The 18,205-nt window shown below is 43.2% G+C and overlaps 1 protein-coding gene across 1 annotated transcript in view; it reads right to left on the bottom strand.

Moving 5' to 3' along the window:
* Positions 1 to 60: 60 nt before the first annotated feature.
* rgs12b (regulator of G protein signaling 12b) overlaps positions 61 to 18,205 on the bottom strand; it is a 59,939-nt gene continuing 41,794 nt past the window's right edge. Inside the window, 13 exon segments of the mRNA XM_080463356.1 lie at positions 61 to 1,976; positions 2,314 to 2,485; positions 3,957 to 4,024; positions 5,220 to 5,316; positions 5,513 to 5,639; positions 5,765 to 5,838; positions 6,348 to 6,554; positions 7,340 to 7,434; positions 7,540 to 7,690; positions 7,819 to 8,001; positions 11,061 to 11,204; positions 11,297 to 11,389; positions 12,053 to 12,222. Of these exon segments, the coding sequence (XP_080319482.1) occupies positions 1,342 to 1,976; positions 2,314 to 2,485; positions 3,957 to 4,024; positions 5,220 to 5,316; positions 5,513 to 5,639; positions 5,765 to 5,838; positions 6,348 to 6,554; positions 7,340 to 7,434; positions 7,540 to 7,690; positions 7,819 to 8,001; positions 11,061 to 11,204; positions 11,297 to 11,389; positions 12,053 to 12,222 (2,216 nt within the window). The 3' untranslated portion in view covers positions 61 to 1,341.

Below are 18,205 nucleotides of genomic sequence, written 5' to 3'. Positions count from 1 at the left end.
AAGTCTAAGAAGAGGAGAAGAAGAAGAAAAAAAAGAAGCTTCTCACAAGAGGCTACAGAGAGAGTTCAACCTCTAAAACATTTATTTGATCTATTTACAGACAGTACAGTCCACTGAACAAAACAGAGAATTGGTTCCTGTTGTGACACAACTGAAGAAAACAGCAGCGCTGCCATTCAACAATGACTACATTTCACAAAGGATACTATATACAAACCAATACTTGTGGCTGAGAACGACGAGAGTTTATTGTTTTTGTTGTTTTGTTTTTCTTTGGGGGGGGGGGGGCAAAGTCAGAAAACGTGTCAAATTCTGTCCAGAGCGCGGACAGAAAAGAGGGAAAAGTGAGCTTTCAGAGTCGGTGCAGAAGCTTCTGGATGATTTGTTCCGAGAAGATCGCATGCATGAGCGCTCGCTATACTGTGTTTTTTCCTTTTTTTAAATAAGTGACACGAGAATGGCCCGAGGTGAGAGGAGAGGAGAGGAAACACAGAATGTACTGTGCTCCGGACGATAAAGAACAGCTGAGCAAATGAGAGCGTGTGTTCACGGTGCCGAGGCATATGTTTGTATTTATGGGGTCAGGTCTGCCGAGTCAGTATGCGGTGTGCTTAAAAGCATGTAATGAGTTGAAAATACCACATGGTCCACGTATAAGTGCCGCGCTGGAGCTGCTGAAACACTCCGGAGTGAGATTCAGCACATATCCATTGTTTTTCTACACCTTGCAACGTAAAAAAACAAACAAAATGAAGCAAAGAAAATTATGATTTTTTTTTTTTTTTTTTTTTAAATGTCTTGTTTGGAATTGGCTAAAGTGCATTGTTAGATTATGTACATGGGGGGGGGGGGGCTGATAGAGATTTGGAGTTTGGCACTAGACATCACCAAAATACACTGAAGCTCGTTCTTGAGATTACATCTCGGGGGGGAAAAAAATAAAATAAAAAATCCACAGCAAATCCGCTGAAAGGTTCACACAGATACACACCAAACAGGGAAAAGAGCAGGAAGGAGTTCTGTCCGAGCCGAATGCATCCACGTTTCCTCGTCGTGTATCAGAGCCAGTTTATTAGAAGACTGCAGGCCGCTTCATAGTGCACATGCTGCTGAATCCACTTCCTACTGTAACGTTATTAGCTCTACCGTTTACATTAGTTGTGTTTTCTCTCTCAGATGAACCTGAAATGTGTGTTTTTCGGTTAAAACGTGAGTCGGGGAGGAGACCTAGATGCATTTTGAGAGCGGCCGACGAGTCGGTTCACGGTGACTTTGGTGGACCTCTGGTCCCTCTCCCAGCCACGTGAAGTCAGAAGAGAAAGTTCGAAAAGGTTCAAACGTTCACACGGGGGAAGTACCTGAGCTAGGCCGACCGTCCTGTGCTTGCTGTTGGGGTCGGGGGTGGGGCTTGCATGGGACGGCTGAGGGGGTGACGTAGTTGAGGCTGGGGCTGTTGAGGTCCGCCTCTCCCACCAGAGTCAGGTCAGAGAGGGTGTCCTCCTCCAGCATCTGGACCGATTCCCCCGCGCCAGAGTCCTGGAGGAGGCCGCGCTGCGAGCCCTGGGCTGCTGGGTGGACGGGGGAGATGGTGCCCGGGAACGGAGGGGGCGGCCTGGCTTTCCTCCCCCCTCCGCTCTCAGTACCCAGAGCAGAGTCCAAGCTCTGGGACTGATAGCTGGCATTCAGCAGCAGGTGGGTACCTCCTCCTCCTCCTCCTCCTTCTCCTCCTCCCCCTCGGTCGTTGCTGTTCGCCTTATTGCCCCGGCGACCGCCACTAGGGAAGCTGCCGTTGTTGGGGTTACGGGAATTGGGGGTGGAGCAGCTGGGCTCGGGGTCGTAGGGAGGCGGCGCGCTCTGGTTGGTTGCCACTGGTGACAGGCGCAGGAAGTCCGGAAGCTGCAGGTCGCTTTTGTTTAGCAGGCCTCGCTGGTCGTCTGCTCGGTTGCTCTGAGCTTTGGATATGAGGTCGAAGAACTCTGCAGGCAGGCAAACACACACACATAACACAGCGTGCAAACACACGCGCGCCGCACACACACGTGAACGTGTGCGCCAACACCTTCCAAAAACAAACAAGACCATCTGAGACCACGCTTTACTGGGAATCATTAAACATGCAGCAAAGTGTGTATTAATTATTCGGACAAGTCAAAGCTACATCCAGTAGAAGCAGAGGTGACTGTGCTACAAGTAGCTAGCTAGCACTGAAAGCGTTCGGTGCTTCTGCAATACTGCAAACAGGCAGAAGGGTTAGTGTGATCACAGCAACACGGCTACAGAGACTAGAGAGAAGGGAGGTCGTTCAGGCTTTACCTTCAGCTTCGTCTATATTTATCTTTTTCTGCTTTCGTTTCTCCGGAGCCTTATGGAGAGAGACAGAGTGGTTGGGTAAGGGCTGGCTGCTTGTGTCAGGGCGGGGCCCAGCCTTGCCGTTTTCCCCATGGGGGTGGGCTGGACCGGCTTTCCCTGACGGCCCGTCCTCCCCCTGGGGGCCACAAGGAGAGCGGAGCCGGGCATTAGAGCCCTGGTGAACGGTGCACGTGTCGGGAGAGCTAAAGTTACCCTCCTCCCGATTCGGAGGATAACCAGTGGTTTCAATATTAAAAAAAGAAGACAAGCTTATTGGGCATCAACGAGAGATGAGTTTACAGGATTTGAACTGTTTTTCAAAGGAAGATGAAGACGTTTTGTAACAATTACATTATGGGCTTGATGTGTTTTACAATTAATGACAGAATCAAATGAAACATTTATGGTTGATCAAACACAGGTGAGATGTTTGCGACATCCATAATGTCCACTGTGTGTACTCAGCATCATCAACATGTCGGCTCGCAGTAACGCACACCACAGCAGCAGAGGGACTAACTACTCACTACTAGAGCTTCACTACTGCGCACAAGGGAGGAAAAACACTTGGGCAGAAGAGTCCACAAGCTGAAAAGGTAATAAATGACCAGCTGGAACCCCAAAGTGACATGAAAAACCCAAAAAGCAGTCGAAAGCTGGATTTTAACCTAAAGCACCGGGAAGCTTCAGGTGAAGGGAACTAAAAAGGTTTACATGAAGGCCTGCGGTTCGGGGTGTTTTATGGCTCCAGGTTGGTTTCTTGGTACTTTTTAAATTTTTAAGGCACTTTATTGATACTTTTTAATCTTTACTGGGAATTCATTGATACTTTCTTTAATTACATTTATTACTACACATACATATTATCCTCTATCTCGGAGACACATGCATATAGAGCCATCGCTATTTCAACTTACTTAGAAGTGGCAGTATTGAGGGGCTACTAGTTGGCAGCATAGCAGCAGGCACAATCAAAATTTCATCTGAAATTTTCTAGTTTATTTATAATGAAAAACACACACACACAATCATGATAAATAAATGAAAACAGGGTTTTGGTTTTTTTTTAAATGGTAAAACCCTGGGAATTAAATTCAAAACTCTGGAAACGTTCTGGCAATGCAGCTTGAAGCTCTACGACTTCCACCACCTACAACGGCGTTCAGCGGCGCGGCAGGACTTTTTCACGGTACTAACGACCAGAAGGAGCTCTGTGAGGCGGCGCGTGCTTTGCCTGGCAGGAGGGTTTTGTTATGGAAGGAAGAGAACCAGCAAACCAGAGAGAGGAGTTGATGATGCATTCGGCCACAGGCAGACCACAACAATGGAACATTAGGAACCTTGACAGTGTGAAGGGGGTTCTGGACCCCCACAGCAACAGTCCACAAAAACATGGTCAACAGACACACACACACACACACACACACACACACACGTACATGTACATAAATACACACAGCTGCACTTTTAAACACTCTGCAAACACACACGGCTGATTGAACACGGCGAGGGAGACACTTAGTAGCGTGATATCATGGAGAAGGAGACATTCGGTGGGTTATGGAACATTCCAGAGTGAGAGGAGGGGAAGACAGATGAGATCTTACTGTTGTTGATTGGTTTCTGCTTGTGGAGGCCTGAAGGTGACTCTTGGAAGCAGCTACTTTCTGTTTATCTAGCGAGAGAAAGGAAGGAGGCAGGTGCGGAGATACAGAGGTAATTCAGATCTCACGGTGATTCATTGAATGAATTCAATGTCTTCTTTTTAGGTTTATTGAATAACAGGGTTGGATAAATGACCAGGAGCTGTCAATCTTGCAGAATGGATATCTGCTGTGAAACCTTTTAAATTCTGTTGCTGTCATGTGCTACATGAATGACCATCAATCCAACGCGTTACATCCCAGACTTTCTGGGATCCCGTTGTGCTTTCTTAGTTCTCTTATGGCACGGAGGTGTAATGGCCATCGCTACCAGTGTCCAATATCCTTGGTTGAAGTTTGGGTTTGAGTTTGCATGTTCTTCCTGAGTGGATGGGGGCTTTTCTGGGTACACAGTTCAATGACATGCGTGAGCGGTTAAATAGTGATTTCAAACTATCCATAAATGTTGACGTTTAGGTGAAAATGAAGCCGCACATTTCTCTCATCGTCATATTATCAAGTTGTTGTTTTTTTTTAATCTTGGTTTTGTTAATCTGAGCCTTTTCTTATTTAACCTCATTGCCCCTATAAACCCTAAAATGGGGACGTTACACAGCCTTTCTCAAGTAATTTATCAATTCATTAGAGGAGCAAAAGTTTTTGGTTTTTTTGCCGCTCATAAAACAAATTTAGCAGACTCTGACCATGCAAAAAGAGTTGAGCTGGTAGTGTCCAGCAGACAAAAATATCTCAAATGATGAGATGATCAACTGGACAGCAGAGCGGAGAAGAATATTAAATAAGGAATGAAGCTTTTGATGTCGTTACATTTCAGGTTTTCTAGAACTTAAAGAAATCCAATCCCTCAGATCCAATTAAAAGTTTATTTTATACTGCTTGTCTTTTGAATATCTCTGTAGGAGAAAGTCTTTACAAGATGTTGCTTTGTCGTGTTTTGGCTGATTTTGTTGTGTGAGACAGAAATACAGTATGTCACCTCAAGTTAATTTTCCACACGTTTAATTCAACTTTATTTGTTACTGACAGACAGTGTGTGTGTGTGTGTGTGTGTGTGTGTGTGTGTGTGTGTGTGTGTGTGTGTGTGTGTGTGTGTGTGTGTGTGTGTGTGTGTGTGCGTGTGGGTGTGTGTGTGTGTGTGTGTGTGTGTGTGTGTGTGCGTGTGTGTGTGTGTGTGTGTGCGTGTGTGTGTGTGTGTGTGTGGCATACCTTTTCCAGGCGCATTTTCTGCTGTATCTAAAACCACTCGCAGCCCATCCAGGTTGGAAATAGGAAGACCTAGATCTAAAGGCTCCGACTCCCCACTCTGAGTCACACACACACACACACACACACACACACACACACACACACACACACACACACACACACACACACACACACACACACACACACACACACACACACACACACACACACACACACACACACACACACACGCAATAAGAATTTAATGTCATTACCTACACGTCTGTCTGTCTGCAGCCTGAAACGTGACTTACAATTCGTGCCACCAAGTCTGAAAGGTGCAGGCCGTATTTGGCCACCACAGGCCTGAGGACCTCGGTCACTGGCTTCGTGGGCTTCGCTTTCAGACCCACCGAACGGTTGATGGGGACCAAGTCGAGTCTAGGAAAGAGGAGACAAGATTTATGCATCTTTCTAGAGTCGGAAACAGATTCAAAGTCTCGTCTGTTCCCGCTTTATGGTTAAATTAGCCAGAATACAATTTTTGGAATTGCGTGTGACCGTACCTGAAGAGGGTGCGTTTTTCTAGTCTGAGGTCCCGCGAGCACAGCGTCATACAGTCTTGATCCAAAACAAGTGGCTGAGAGACACGGAAACAGAGCAAATGGATCATGAACGACGTCCAGATGAACCTCATGTTCATGATAACACTTTAACCACTTGGGGGGGAAAAACTCAGCAAGATCACTACTACCTCATAAACATGCTCAGCTACCCCATGTGCTCTGAAGCTGATATGAAGTATTTAAAACATTTTAGCAAGTGTTTTATTTTTTTTTTTTTTTTTATTGATTGGTGACAATGAATCAAAGCTGTGTGAGTGAAGACCATAAGACAATGGCGTCCAGGGTGAAGTTTGGTACTGTTATAAAAGTATCATTAACACCACACACAGTTACAGGGTCATGTCTTCATGGCAAAAAGTTGCTTTGGGGTTAAAAACACTCTTTTCACGAGTTGTTTTGATTTAGAGAATTGCCAGAAAATGAGCAATGAGTTAGAGCTTCTAAAATGACTTCATGCTTAAATAAGGCCAGAAGGATGCAAGTTGAATTCCTTCGTTTTCTGAAGGTGTCCATGGTGCTCTACCTTTTCCCCTCCAACCAGGAAGAGGTCTATAGCTGCCAGGTTGATGCAGAGCTTCTCACAGAGGCCCAGGAGCAGGTCCCTGATCGACACCCCAGCCCTCAAAGGCACAGAGCAACAAGAACCATCCGGCAAGCTGATGTTGCACTGCCTCAAGGGGGCGCTGCCTCCTCCTCGGTCTGTTGACACGGCGCCACGAGAAGCATCGGCCTGGAGGATGACCAACAAGAAGAAACAAACTGAGAAGTGAGGACGAGGTAAGTTTCTGAGTGTTTTCACTTAATTTAAGTCGTGTGGCTGTTGTACATTAGGTGGCGGTGTTGAGTCACATTCTGTTGAATCTTTTTTTTTTTGCCCCGGCTTTCAGAGTTTTGGCTGTTTGGTTGGTAGTTGCATAAATGGTCTAAACTCAATTATTAACCTAAAGTTTCAGTCTGTGTTACCTAATCCTCCAACTGCCATTTCGAGTGACTCATCGCACCCTCATGTGGTGCAAACGTGCACTGTAAGGCCCCGTTTACACAACAGTTTAAGTGAAAACACAATGATTTTGCGTTGGATTGCTATTCTGCGTGACTCAACTGTAAAACTATCAATCCCAGGAGAATATGGACTGGGAGTCATGACACTCTGGAGGGAAACGTTGTTGTTATTGTCCACCTATTGAGCATGTGCAGAAGAACTCTTTACTGCAGGCACATGTGCAGTAGCAGCGTTTCCAAAAAGTTGCATTTTACCCCCATTTCTATGGGGATAGATTCTGAGCTTTTACAAAGTTTCACCTCGGGAACCATTTTCAAAACACAACGTATATTTTAAATCTTCACTTGAAAAACGTTGTTTGAGTAAAACTAAACTAAAAACAAACAAACTGAGACAACTTGCTGGCTTTGCCAGGTACATAACAAAAAAAACAAAAAAACAAGATATTGTACCTTCAAAACAGAAATGAGATGTCTCTGTGCCCGTCAGAGATGATCTGACTCCAGACTAACCTCGTTCTTTCCTGACCCCGATGTCCCGAGCTCCAGACTGGCTCCTGATGACAGCGAACCCTGCGACTCCCGGCGACCATTACTGCCAGAGAAATCTAGAAAATACACAAAGAGCAAACCTTAGCCTTAGCGTTTCAGAGAAACATGGGAGTAAAACGGAACCACTAAAATAGTAACAAAAAACAAAAACAACTACTGACTGTAGTTGAAGTCCGTCAGGTCTCGTTTCTTGGGGCCTTTGCCGAAGCTCCTGTTGCGAGACCAGGAGAAGAACATGCCTTTCCTCCGGTCTCCTGAATCATCGCGGCTGTCATCGTTTAAAGATCGACCGGATTTGCTCTTTTTGTCCTCCTGTAAGATTACAAAAATAAATAAATAAATGAAAGCAGATGCAGAAAAGTGGACACCTTGATTCAACCACAAACATTTGTCTTTTTTATTTGCGAGCTTTGCGGAGTGGAGGGATCGGTGTCACGTGCCTTCTTGGGCGTGGAGAGGTTGGAGCGGTCCGAACCGGTGGTGCTGTGTTTGGAGGTGGGGCTGCTGGGGATGTGGTAGGGGTCTGGTAACGGCCGGCCCTCCACCTCTGCCAGCATGCACTCCTGGTACAGCAGAGACTTGAGGAACCGTGTGTAGCTGTCAAACTTCATCAGGTTGAAGATCTAAAGGTGGAAAGAAGCAATAAGAGGGAAGAAAAAAACATCAGCGCAGGGAAAGAAATCAGCAGAAGGAAAAAAGCCATGAGGGAGAGAGGATGGAAAAACACACTCGAGCAACAAAAGTGAACATTACAGCCGGGATAAATAATAAAGAAAAATCAGGTATTAGAGAAGATTAAGAAGAATGAAGAACAAAAAAACCTTCAAAAAGATTGAAACAAGATGTTCAGTGGGCGACAGCTGAAGCTAAAACCCAAATAACACAAGATTTATTTAAATCTGAGCTTCATCTGCAGCGGGAACATCCAAAAGTCCCATCTCCAGGCCAGTCGAGGCCTAAAGTCAGATTTTATACTGCGCATACTTTCTGATTTAAAACTTTTTTTTTGCTACAAATTCAACCTGCAATTTCTATTTTGGACTCAAGGTGGCAGCATCATTTTGTAACACTCGTGCAGATGATGCCGCGGGGAGACCAATCAGAGCCTCGCTGGACTTACTGGAGAAGAACAGACGAATTTAATACATTTGACACTTTCCAAGAAATACAAGTGTAAAATCTTCTGTGGAGGAAAAGAAGGAAGGTGGGAGTTGTGTTCGCTTTTCCACCAAAACCTTTGCCTATATCACATTTCTGACCACCCAGACAATAATCATCAGGCATGAAGAGGAAAAAAAAAAGCTCTGTTCTGATGATCTGTGGCAAACAAACTGTGAGAACTTCCAAAAGTTTGGCAGCGAGAAAAGAAGGACGTCAATCTTTTCTCACAGTGGAGCGAGAGAACAAACTTCTCTGTTCTTGTTGAGTTCAATGTGCCGAGGGCTCTGCAGGTGAACGCTGTCGGTTCACTTTCTGAGGCGAATTAAGTTTTAACTGAGCTGCAGCCGACACAGCTACCAAAAGAAAAGAAAAGAAAAAAAAGACATTTATTTCTACTGAAAACTGAAGCGTGTGTGTTTGTGGCCATGAGGCTGTTGCCTGGTGTAACTCTGTATACCCGTGATTCATGGCCAAAGATTCATTATGTCACAGAACTACTAAATTTAAGCATTTTAATTAAAAGCTTTGGCAGCGGGAGAAAAGAGAAAAGCATCAGGCTACAAAGAAAGATAAATCTGTCGAGTTTTCTAAGAGGGCTACATAGAATCTGGCTTCAATGAAGAAATGGAGAAAATTAAAGCCGAATTCATCTTTTGTGGTGAAAAACTGAAGAATGAAAGTCAGAAACTGCAAAATGAACCAGACCACTGAACACCTCCAGACGGAGTGTCACCCCAAAGAGTTTATCCCCGGAGAAAAGGAACTCATCATTACAGAATATAACAAAGAAACTGTATTTCACATATAGTGTTTTATGAGGTTCCTTTAGCTGTTTTTGTAATTGTACAGGGTGTAGAGCGGGTCGCCTCTTTACAATAGCAACAATTGTGAAAAAGGTTGGGAAGCACTACTTTATACAATCATTGAAATACTTTAAAATGAGGTTGTCAAAGGCTTTTATAAGACTGTAACATTTCAAAGTCAGTATATTAAAGGAAATAAATAAATACACCGGCCGCCCTAAGAAAGCTTCTACAATCCGGTTAAGGAATATATTGTAATGGCAAAGCTAAACTGAAGCTTTTCAATATCGGCAGACGTCACCAGAGCTACGGAGTGGTGGTTGGTTGCAATCCGTGTTAAAACCTTTCAGAGGAAGTCAGTTTAACGGAGGCGGTGTTTGCCATGAGAGGAAGGCAAAGTTTGATCTAAAGTGTCACATATTTGGCAGCCAGCACAAACAAAAAGAAGCAAATGCAGCTTGCAATGTCGGGAAATCTGGTCCTCATCAATCAAAAAACAAAAAAAGAAAAAGAAGACAAAACTGTAGTTTGACGGAAAAATGTGATAGTTGCCTTTGAGCACTTTATTTTTACTGAACCACATTAGATCTTCTATTTTTTTTTCTTCTCCCGAACACAACAATCTCTTCCACATGACGAGGGGATGACACCAGAAAACAATACTGAAGAGCACAAAACAGGTGAGGCTTCTTGTGTGTTTGTTTGTTTGTGTGTTTGAGACACTTGTGCACATGTGAGCCAGAAATCTTCTTTCAGCGGTGCCACGAGGTCTTAACAAACCCACGAGCTTCGATGAGTGTGTCCGCAAGAGAAAATGTTTGATGTGCGTGTGAGTGTGTGTGTGTGTGTGTGTGTGTGTGTGTGTGTGTGTGTGTGTGTGTGTGTGTGTGTGTGTGTGTGTCGGGAGGGGCTTGTGACTCTTATCAGAGTTAGAACATCTAAGCTGAAGCTGTTGAAATCAATGGAGCTTTTCAGCGACCGCTGCTTCAACGTGCACATCCAGAATGCCAGCCAGCGATGGTGAATAGTTGACCTTATGCGTGAGCGCACTCGACGCTGTTTTGCAAGTACGCTCTCATTAGGCATTTATTTTGATTCAGCGATGTGAGTAATAACCCATTTGTCCTTCAGGGAAAACCTTCCACGTGGAAGGTCGGTGGTCGGGAGGAAAAAAACATGCAGATGAGAAGCTTTCAGTTTGATACATATGGCTACAAATAACTAATGATTCAGATTAGCAGCGTCCGTGCATCACACGGGATGAAGACTTGGGTCATCTATACAACACCTTACGGGTAAAATGATTGACAGTCAACATCTGATCCATGAGTGTCAAACACATTTCAGTTCAGGGGTCACATTCAGCTTAATGAATGAGAGGGTAAAATAGTGCTGTAATAACTTTTAAATTGAAATCTAAAGTCTTTGTTGTGGCGTGGATTATACATGATGAAAAAGTCTAAATTAAATTAAAACAACAAAAAAAAACAAGCAATTACTACCCAAAAAATGGGTGCATTTTGGGTGCATTATGCATGTTCTTGCAGACTCACCCTCTCACCCTGACAGCATGGCTTTGAGGCTAATACTTTAGGATGTTGCAGCGAGGCAGCTATCAGTTATTGCAGCATCACCGATATGTCAGCGCGCTGTCTCAGCATTGTGTTGATAGTGTCTCTTATAGACCTCAGTCAATGTGTGTCGGGCGTACGCGCTACCTGCAGCTGCTGCTCCTTGAACATGTCGGGTTTGGGGGCGTTGAGGATGTCGTCGGCCAGCTGAGCCTGGCTGTCGATGTTGACCGGGGTGGTGGCTTTACTGGACAGGAAGCTGTTGTAGATCTCTCTGGCGCGCTGAGAGAGCTGGAGACCGACAGGATGAGAAATAAAAACGGCGCTGATCACGGCGCCGGCTTCTCCGAACGTGTGCACGCACGAAACGGGACGTTTGGTACCTGCTTGTTGTCGTTCTCAGGGACATGGCTGAAAAACTCACAAGCCTGCCAGAAGAGGATGTTCTCCTCACTGAACTCTTTTTTCAGGAATTCCTGCAGCCGAAAAGACAAAACCACCGCTTACCGCTGGTTAACCAACGTCACAACCTGCTTCCGATCAGCCACATTCACCCATTCATACTCAAAAAGTATGTCCACACAGCATTGGGAAAAACTGGGGAACGCTTACATGGCGAGACTGGGGGACGAAAACAATACAAATCTGATTTTGTGTGAGGCAAAGTTTTTAAATACCCTGGAAAGTACACGGTAACAACAAAAGTAAGTTATATTTGTTGGAGTAACTGATCTTTGAGGATAAAATACATCTACTTAAAATACTGATCAGTACAATGTTGAAAAGTACAGGCGCACCTCAAATTATTAGAAAAGTTAATTTTTTTGTTATTGTTATTTCTATAAACATAAAATAGAAACTTTTTTTAATTTTAATTATCTCTAATTATTTAACCATCTCTGGTTAAAAAAATTTAAATCTGACCTTTAGAGGTAGCATTTTAAAGTAGAGAAATCATAAGGAATATAATGAATTAAAAAAAAAAAAAGTTTGAAGAACAAATCTAAGCTATATGAAAGCATCTCTTTAAATGTAATTATGGCAAAAACAATCCAGTTGAAAGTTATGCACGCATGCACACAATCACCCTCAGGTATCAGTGATATCAAGAGTGCCGCGGCGCTGCTCTGTTGGCTTACCGAGAAGTATCGGACCCCCACGGGGTCCTGCAGCAGCCTCTCGAAGCAGACGGCCCAGCTGGCCACTCTCCTCTCGGTGTGGCGCCGGTGACTCTGGACGCTGGGCAGGCTGGCATTACTGTTCAGACTGTTGTCGCTGCTGCAGCCCTGCAGCTCCACGCTGTTCAGTTCTGCACACACACACACACACACACACACACACACACACACACAAATACACACGTTTACCACTGATGCTGCAAGTCACATAATCATTTTAACAACAAATCATAGATGATTGATAGAATTAAATCCTATATCAGAAAAAAATTAAATAAAAAATGCTCTTTCATAATAACTATAACCATATATTTGTATTGGACCCTGTTGATCTCTGTTTACAAAGCCGGGAGTGTGAATAGCACAATAGAAACGATGAGACTAATACGGTCTGTATGCTGTCATGCAGCCTGTTGGGTGCGACTGAGCCGTGAGACAGAAGTGGCGCTGATCGCAGCAGTGCTCAACAGAGTAAAAACTGCATTAGAAAAAGTGCCTCAGCAGGAAGGTGGAGGGGTTTACGTTCACAAAACCACAGAGGTTTGATTGTAATCATCGTAGTACGTGAAAACACGGCACGCCTGCATCAAAAAAAACAATCTGGCATATCATCACTCCACTGGAGCAATTTGCACACATATTCAAGTGTGAACGTTTCCCCATCGTGGGGCATATAAAGGCTTATATGACAATATCTTATCTTATTCGGACTTTATCCTGGAAGAACGACTGCAGGCAAATATAAGAAAATACAAAAAATTATTAAAAAAAAACACAAGTTAACTAGGACAGGTAGATTTTCGCCAATGCCACATTTGTCACCATGGAAACCAATGGAATTACAAGGTTATTTGATCCACCACACCACTTCTTCCATTATTTGTCATGGAGGTTTGAATTGCTTCATGTTTTCAGTGTTTGACACAGATTTACAGACATTTTTCAATGTCCATGCGACGACCCCTGACCTTTGACACCCAGCGGCTAACCAGGGCAACGACATCCACTGCATCACGTGGCATCAGAGGATAGGGGATTGAAAACGGGACATTTTTGGCGTTACTTTGACATCAATTGGATTCAAACTGATCATGTTATAACAAAAATATGTTTTTGAACTTTTCGTGCAGTAGAGCTTGACCTTTGACCCAAATCACCCAAAACAATAAATAAATAAATAAATCCTTGCAGACAAAAACATAACCTTCGCCCCAAACTTTCGTTGGTGAAGATTATGAAAGCTAATCACATATTAGCTATTTCTGAGTCATATTCCTTATTTAATCCCATTTGTGTGGACGCTTTTGAAAGTCATGAAGTTTGTTTTTTGAACTATTTCCCACCTCGTTTACGTGAAAAGTTAATCCAGCTGTGGAGAACAGTTGTTGTTGAACCGAGTCGTGTAAAACCCAGAATGTTTCGCTGCACACCGATGAACTGAACTATGTCAAAATAGAAGATGTACTTCCGCTACCTTTCATTAGTGCAACCAAAGTATTTCAAGTAGAGTAACTGCTTCCCTGCAGCTCCATGATGTTCAGATCAAAGCTGTTATGTGTTTGCAAAATCATCGGCTGCACTCTCTTGCAGTCTTTGTGAATTTTATATCCTCATTCATGTACTTTTGATCACTCTCCAGCAACATTAACAGGAAAGCCTGTTGCAGACACCATTTAATATCATACAGCTGTTACAAACCAACTTCATTTATAAGAGGCGCTTAGTGAATCGATGCTTATTCTCTCAAAGAGCAGTCACCGGGCATCTAAGAATGACTTTGTTTTCTCACCACTAGACCATGGCGACTGCACGCCGCGCCATGTTTGGACCAAATCAGACAGCAGAGACAGAAGAGGCACACAGAGAATAAACCGAGAGTATCCAGAGGACGGCTTCAGGCCTGCTGAAATGAAAGTGGGTTGCTAAGTTCAGATAAAACAAAATACAAGTCCTGCCAGAGGGGAGACACCAGCGGTCAGGTGCCTGCGACCACGCAAATCCCGTAAATAAACTGAAAGAGCAGCATCCTGCCCCGAGCCAATGTCCCGGCTGATCCAAAACATGGAGGCCGGCCTATAAATGGACTATTCTCAATCCTGCTCGGACACATTTCTCATCTTTTTAACACCATCAATGACATTTGGAATCGTTCTCCCGGAGCACTCGGCCCATTCACTCTTATTCAGCTCGCAACAGCACAGTAAACAATACAGAGCCGCCACTTAACATTAACGGCCATTTATCACAGTGAATAGGAGGCTCACATTCATCCAAGCGTTGCCTGAACGTCCTGTTCAGTGTCACAAGAGCTGCAGTTTCTCCCTCCGCACAGTCCGATCGACTGTCGATCATCTAGATCAACTCCTTATCAACTCTATATTGACTACAACAGGCAACCCCATACCAGAAAACAACAAAGAAAGAACTTCCGGGGGCCACAAACAATCTCAATTTCATCTGGAGTCGACCCGGACCAGTGCAATAGTAAAATGATCACTTTTAAATTTAAACTTGAAAGTTTTTTTTATTAGAGGGCAAAGTATATATATGATGAAAATAGCTGTATTTTCACAAAACCAAACAATTACTGATGAAAATGACTACAATCTTCACATAAACACAATTTTAAAGAAACCTTCTGGTGCAACATAGTGAGAAGTGTCACAAAAACTTCTCCTGTAGCTGTTACATTATGCATCATTTTACAAACTCATTTTAAATGTTTATTGTGAGACGATGCGACTCTGTAATCTATTCAACTTAAAACTGCATGTTGTCTAAGCTCTGAACAATGGGAACAACACAACTTTCCAATACATTTGATTGGATAAACACATAATACAATGTTCTCGTACCTAAGATAATTTTTTCTATTAAAAGATTCTGATCTTTTTGTTTTCCAGATAAATAAAAAGTTCATATGATCGTAGTGTAGCAAAACTTTTTGAACTATTTACTCGAGGAAAAAAAAAATGAATATTTGTACTCAAATACAAATGCTGCTACTTTACCTGAGTGCTGCTGTTAAAACATACTCAAGCAAAAGTACAAAGAATTTGTCTCTAAAGCTTATGCAACAATCACGCTCATTATTTAACTGTTTTATTAACCGGAGCCTTTTGATTTAATATCGACATTCAAAGCATGCGAATGTAAAAATGGCACGACAAAGGTAGTACGAAAACAGGAATGGTCTCAGTTAGAAAGAAACATAATGCAGAATGAACTACTTAGATGTTTAAAATTGTGCCCAAAGTTCCAGTAGTACCAACAAAAGCCACTAAATTACAGCTGATTGTTCCCACTGTTTGGATTAACCAAAGTTTTGAGTTTCAACACTTTATAAATAGTAACAAATGTCTTACAATTAAACTTTAAGTAGGATTAATAAATAATTTAGTTATGTGGTCTCAACCAAATCCAGTGAGAGGTTATTGTTTACTGTAAAAATGTGGCGTCAGAGAGGATTCAAATGAAGCAAAACTAGTTTGTAGGATTGATTAAAATACCAACAAGTTGTTATCTCTATATTTACTTGACGAAGGTGTCCAGTAAAGAGGAAAAACCAAGACACCGCAGCAGCAGCAGCATTAACAGCTGATTAAAATCCTCCATACAGAAGGATGAAGCTCATTATTGTAATTTGATGGCTCCAAAAACATTCATCTACAACTTTCCCATATAATCAACATCATAAACTGCGCTCTCTGTCATAGTCTGTGTTTCTTACATCCTTCTGCTGGAAAACAAGCCCCCAAACCTCCAGCGGCCTCCTCACCTGGGTAGAGCTGGTAGGAGCCTGTGTGGTGCCAGCGGGGAAGGTAACGAGTCCTGAGGGGCAACCAAGCCCCTCCATCCATACTCGGCCTGTCAGGGCCCCCCTCTCGGCCTCACGGCCTCACGCACACCCGGCCGAGCACACAGGCCAGGACGCATCCGTACACACCCACAACACACACATCACAGCCATCGGAGAACGAGGGGAAAAGGAAAAGTAAGAGAAGCTGCTGCTGCTGCTGAGCAACCTGCATGACAACTCGAGAAACCACAGGCAGAGTCAGGTCACAACACGCACACGCGTGTTGCAGTGTGCATCCACACGCACACAAACCTCTCAGGGCTCCCTGCAAGGTAAGTGATACAAGCACACACAGGCCTCAAGACCGTGAATAATTCAGAGGCCAGAGAGAAAACACACACACACACACACACACACACACACACACACACACACACACACACACACACACACACACACACACACACACACACACACACACATGCGCGCGCGCGCACACACTGCAGTATTGATGAGGAGCTTGTTAAGGGAAGGCCGTGACTGGGACTAATAAGGCCTGCATACACACATGCACAAACACGCACAAACAAGTTGCACCACAAAATGAACTTGCCAGTAAAGGAATTTATTTTTGGTGTTCGATGTAAAAATTAATCTCAAAACAGTCGAAACTTGTTGATTTCCCTTTTGAAAGGAGAAACGTATGTAAGGAACATGCATTTGTGCAATGATTGATTTCAATGAGAAATCTTCTCTGCTGTGACTGGTAATAGTCGGATGGGATGATGAAACATGACATGTTGGGAACAGTTCATTCATATTCTTTAGTATTTCGATAAGATCTGTGATAAATACGGTGCTTTGACATTTTTTCTTCCAAATAAGAGTACTTTTACACTCACTTTCTACCAACTACGATTTATTTTTGTTTTCATCTGCAATTCCCTCCAGAAGCATTTTAGAAAACAGAGCAGCAAGTTCACTTTGTTGTTTTTAAAACATTTTTCCTGATTTGTATGCTTCTGATTTCTGCCATATGGGGCTGTCAATTTAAATGTTTCAGTTAGTTAATTGTTTTTGTGAATTAATCATGATCGGATGTTTCTTTCATATTCACAATTCTGTCATATTGACTTTACAGAGCATCGAAGCACTTCATGTAAGCATGGTGATATCGTGGTACAGGGAATTTGAATACACTGTGCTGCCCATGTCCCTCATACTCAGCTCTGCTGCTCATCCCTCAAATGCAAATGCCTTAAAAACGTGACATGATTAAAAAGAGAGATATGAAGGCTAAAGATTATTTGAGTTCAAATGGAAACTATTTAACAGGACTTGTCTGGAGAACTTCACTATGGGGGAAAGGAAGTATTGTGACTGTGTTTACTGATGCTCTTCTATTAATGTCTGCAGCAATCTGAACTACAGCAGTTGGATGAGAACAGATATTCCAGTCTTCGCTCCTCGTGTGCATCAAAGAGCCTCGGCTGTTCACGACCTGATTTGCTGCTTCTTCTTCAAACCACCTCTGATGGGAACTGAACAATGCAGCCCGGGAACACTTCTTCAAACCGCTTGTCTCGCGGTCACAGTTTGGACTTTGTCAAACTCGCTCAAATCTTTAACCCTTCAGTGGGAAAGTGAGCATATCTGGTCAATTCCAATAACATTGTAATGACAGTCACCAGAATCCATAATGTGCGCTACACATGTCTAGTCAGTGGCTATAAATATCCTATTTGGGGGATTATTTTCACAATTAGAACTCAGAAAACTGCAGTACAGAAGGATACAGCAGTGTGAAGGTTGTGCCAACAGGCTGGCGGCAACAAACATCGACTGAATATGTTTTAAATTCAGAAGCGTTTTTAAGCTTTGAATCAAGAAGTTAATTTTCCTGCACATCTCCACAGATTTAATTATATAGAAATATCATATACACATACATTCTTTCATCCTATTATTCTAAACGTAAAGGAGTATATAAAATAAAGCTTGTGGGAAAGCTTATCCTTTTATAAGCTCTATCCCAATAGAGGAAACGATACCAACTAACACTGGAACCTGGACCCATTATAATATGTGGGCTGATATATAAGTCGCCATTAACAGAAGGATTCCTGAAACGGTAGAACAAGAGAGTTCCATCTGCCATAATATGCGTATTTATAGCCTAATATTTGATCCCAATATGCTGCTCCATGCCCAACAAACATAGACTGTATGGCCACACACTGTTTCCTGACACCCTTTCTATTGAACCAGCATTAAACTTTACAGCGGTTTGAGCTCCTGTCACCTGTTAGACCAAC

This window comes from Lipophrys pholis, assembly GCF_963383615.2.
Source record: "Lipophrys pholis genome assembly, chromosome: 5".
NCBI classification, from domain to species: Eukaryota; Metazoa; Chordata; class Actinopteri; order Blenniiformes; family Blenniidae; genus Lipophrys; species Lipophrys pholis.
Note: the sequence above shows the minus strand (reverse complement) of the source record. Positions and strands in the feature narration are given on the sequence as shown.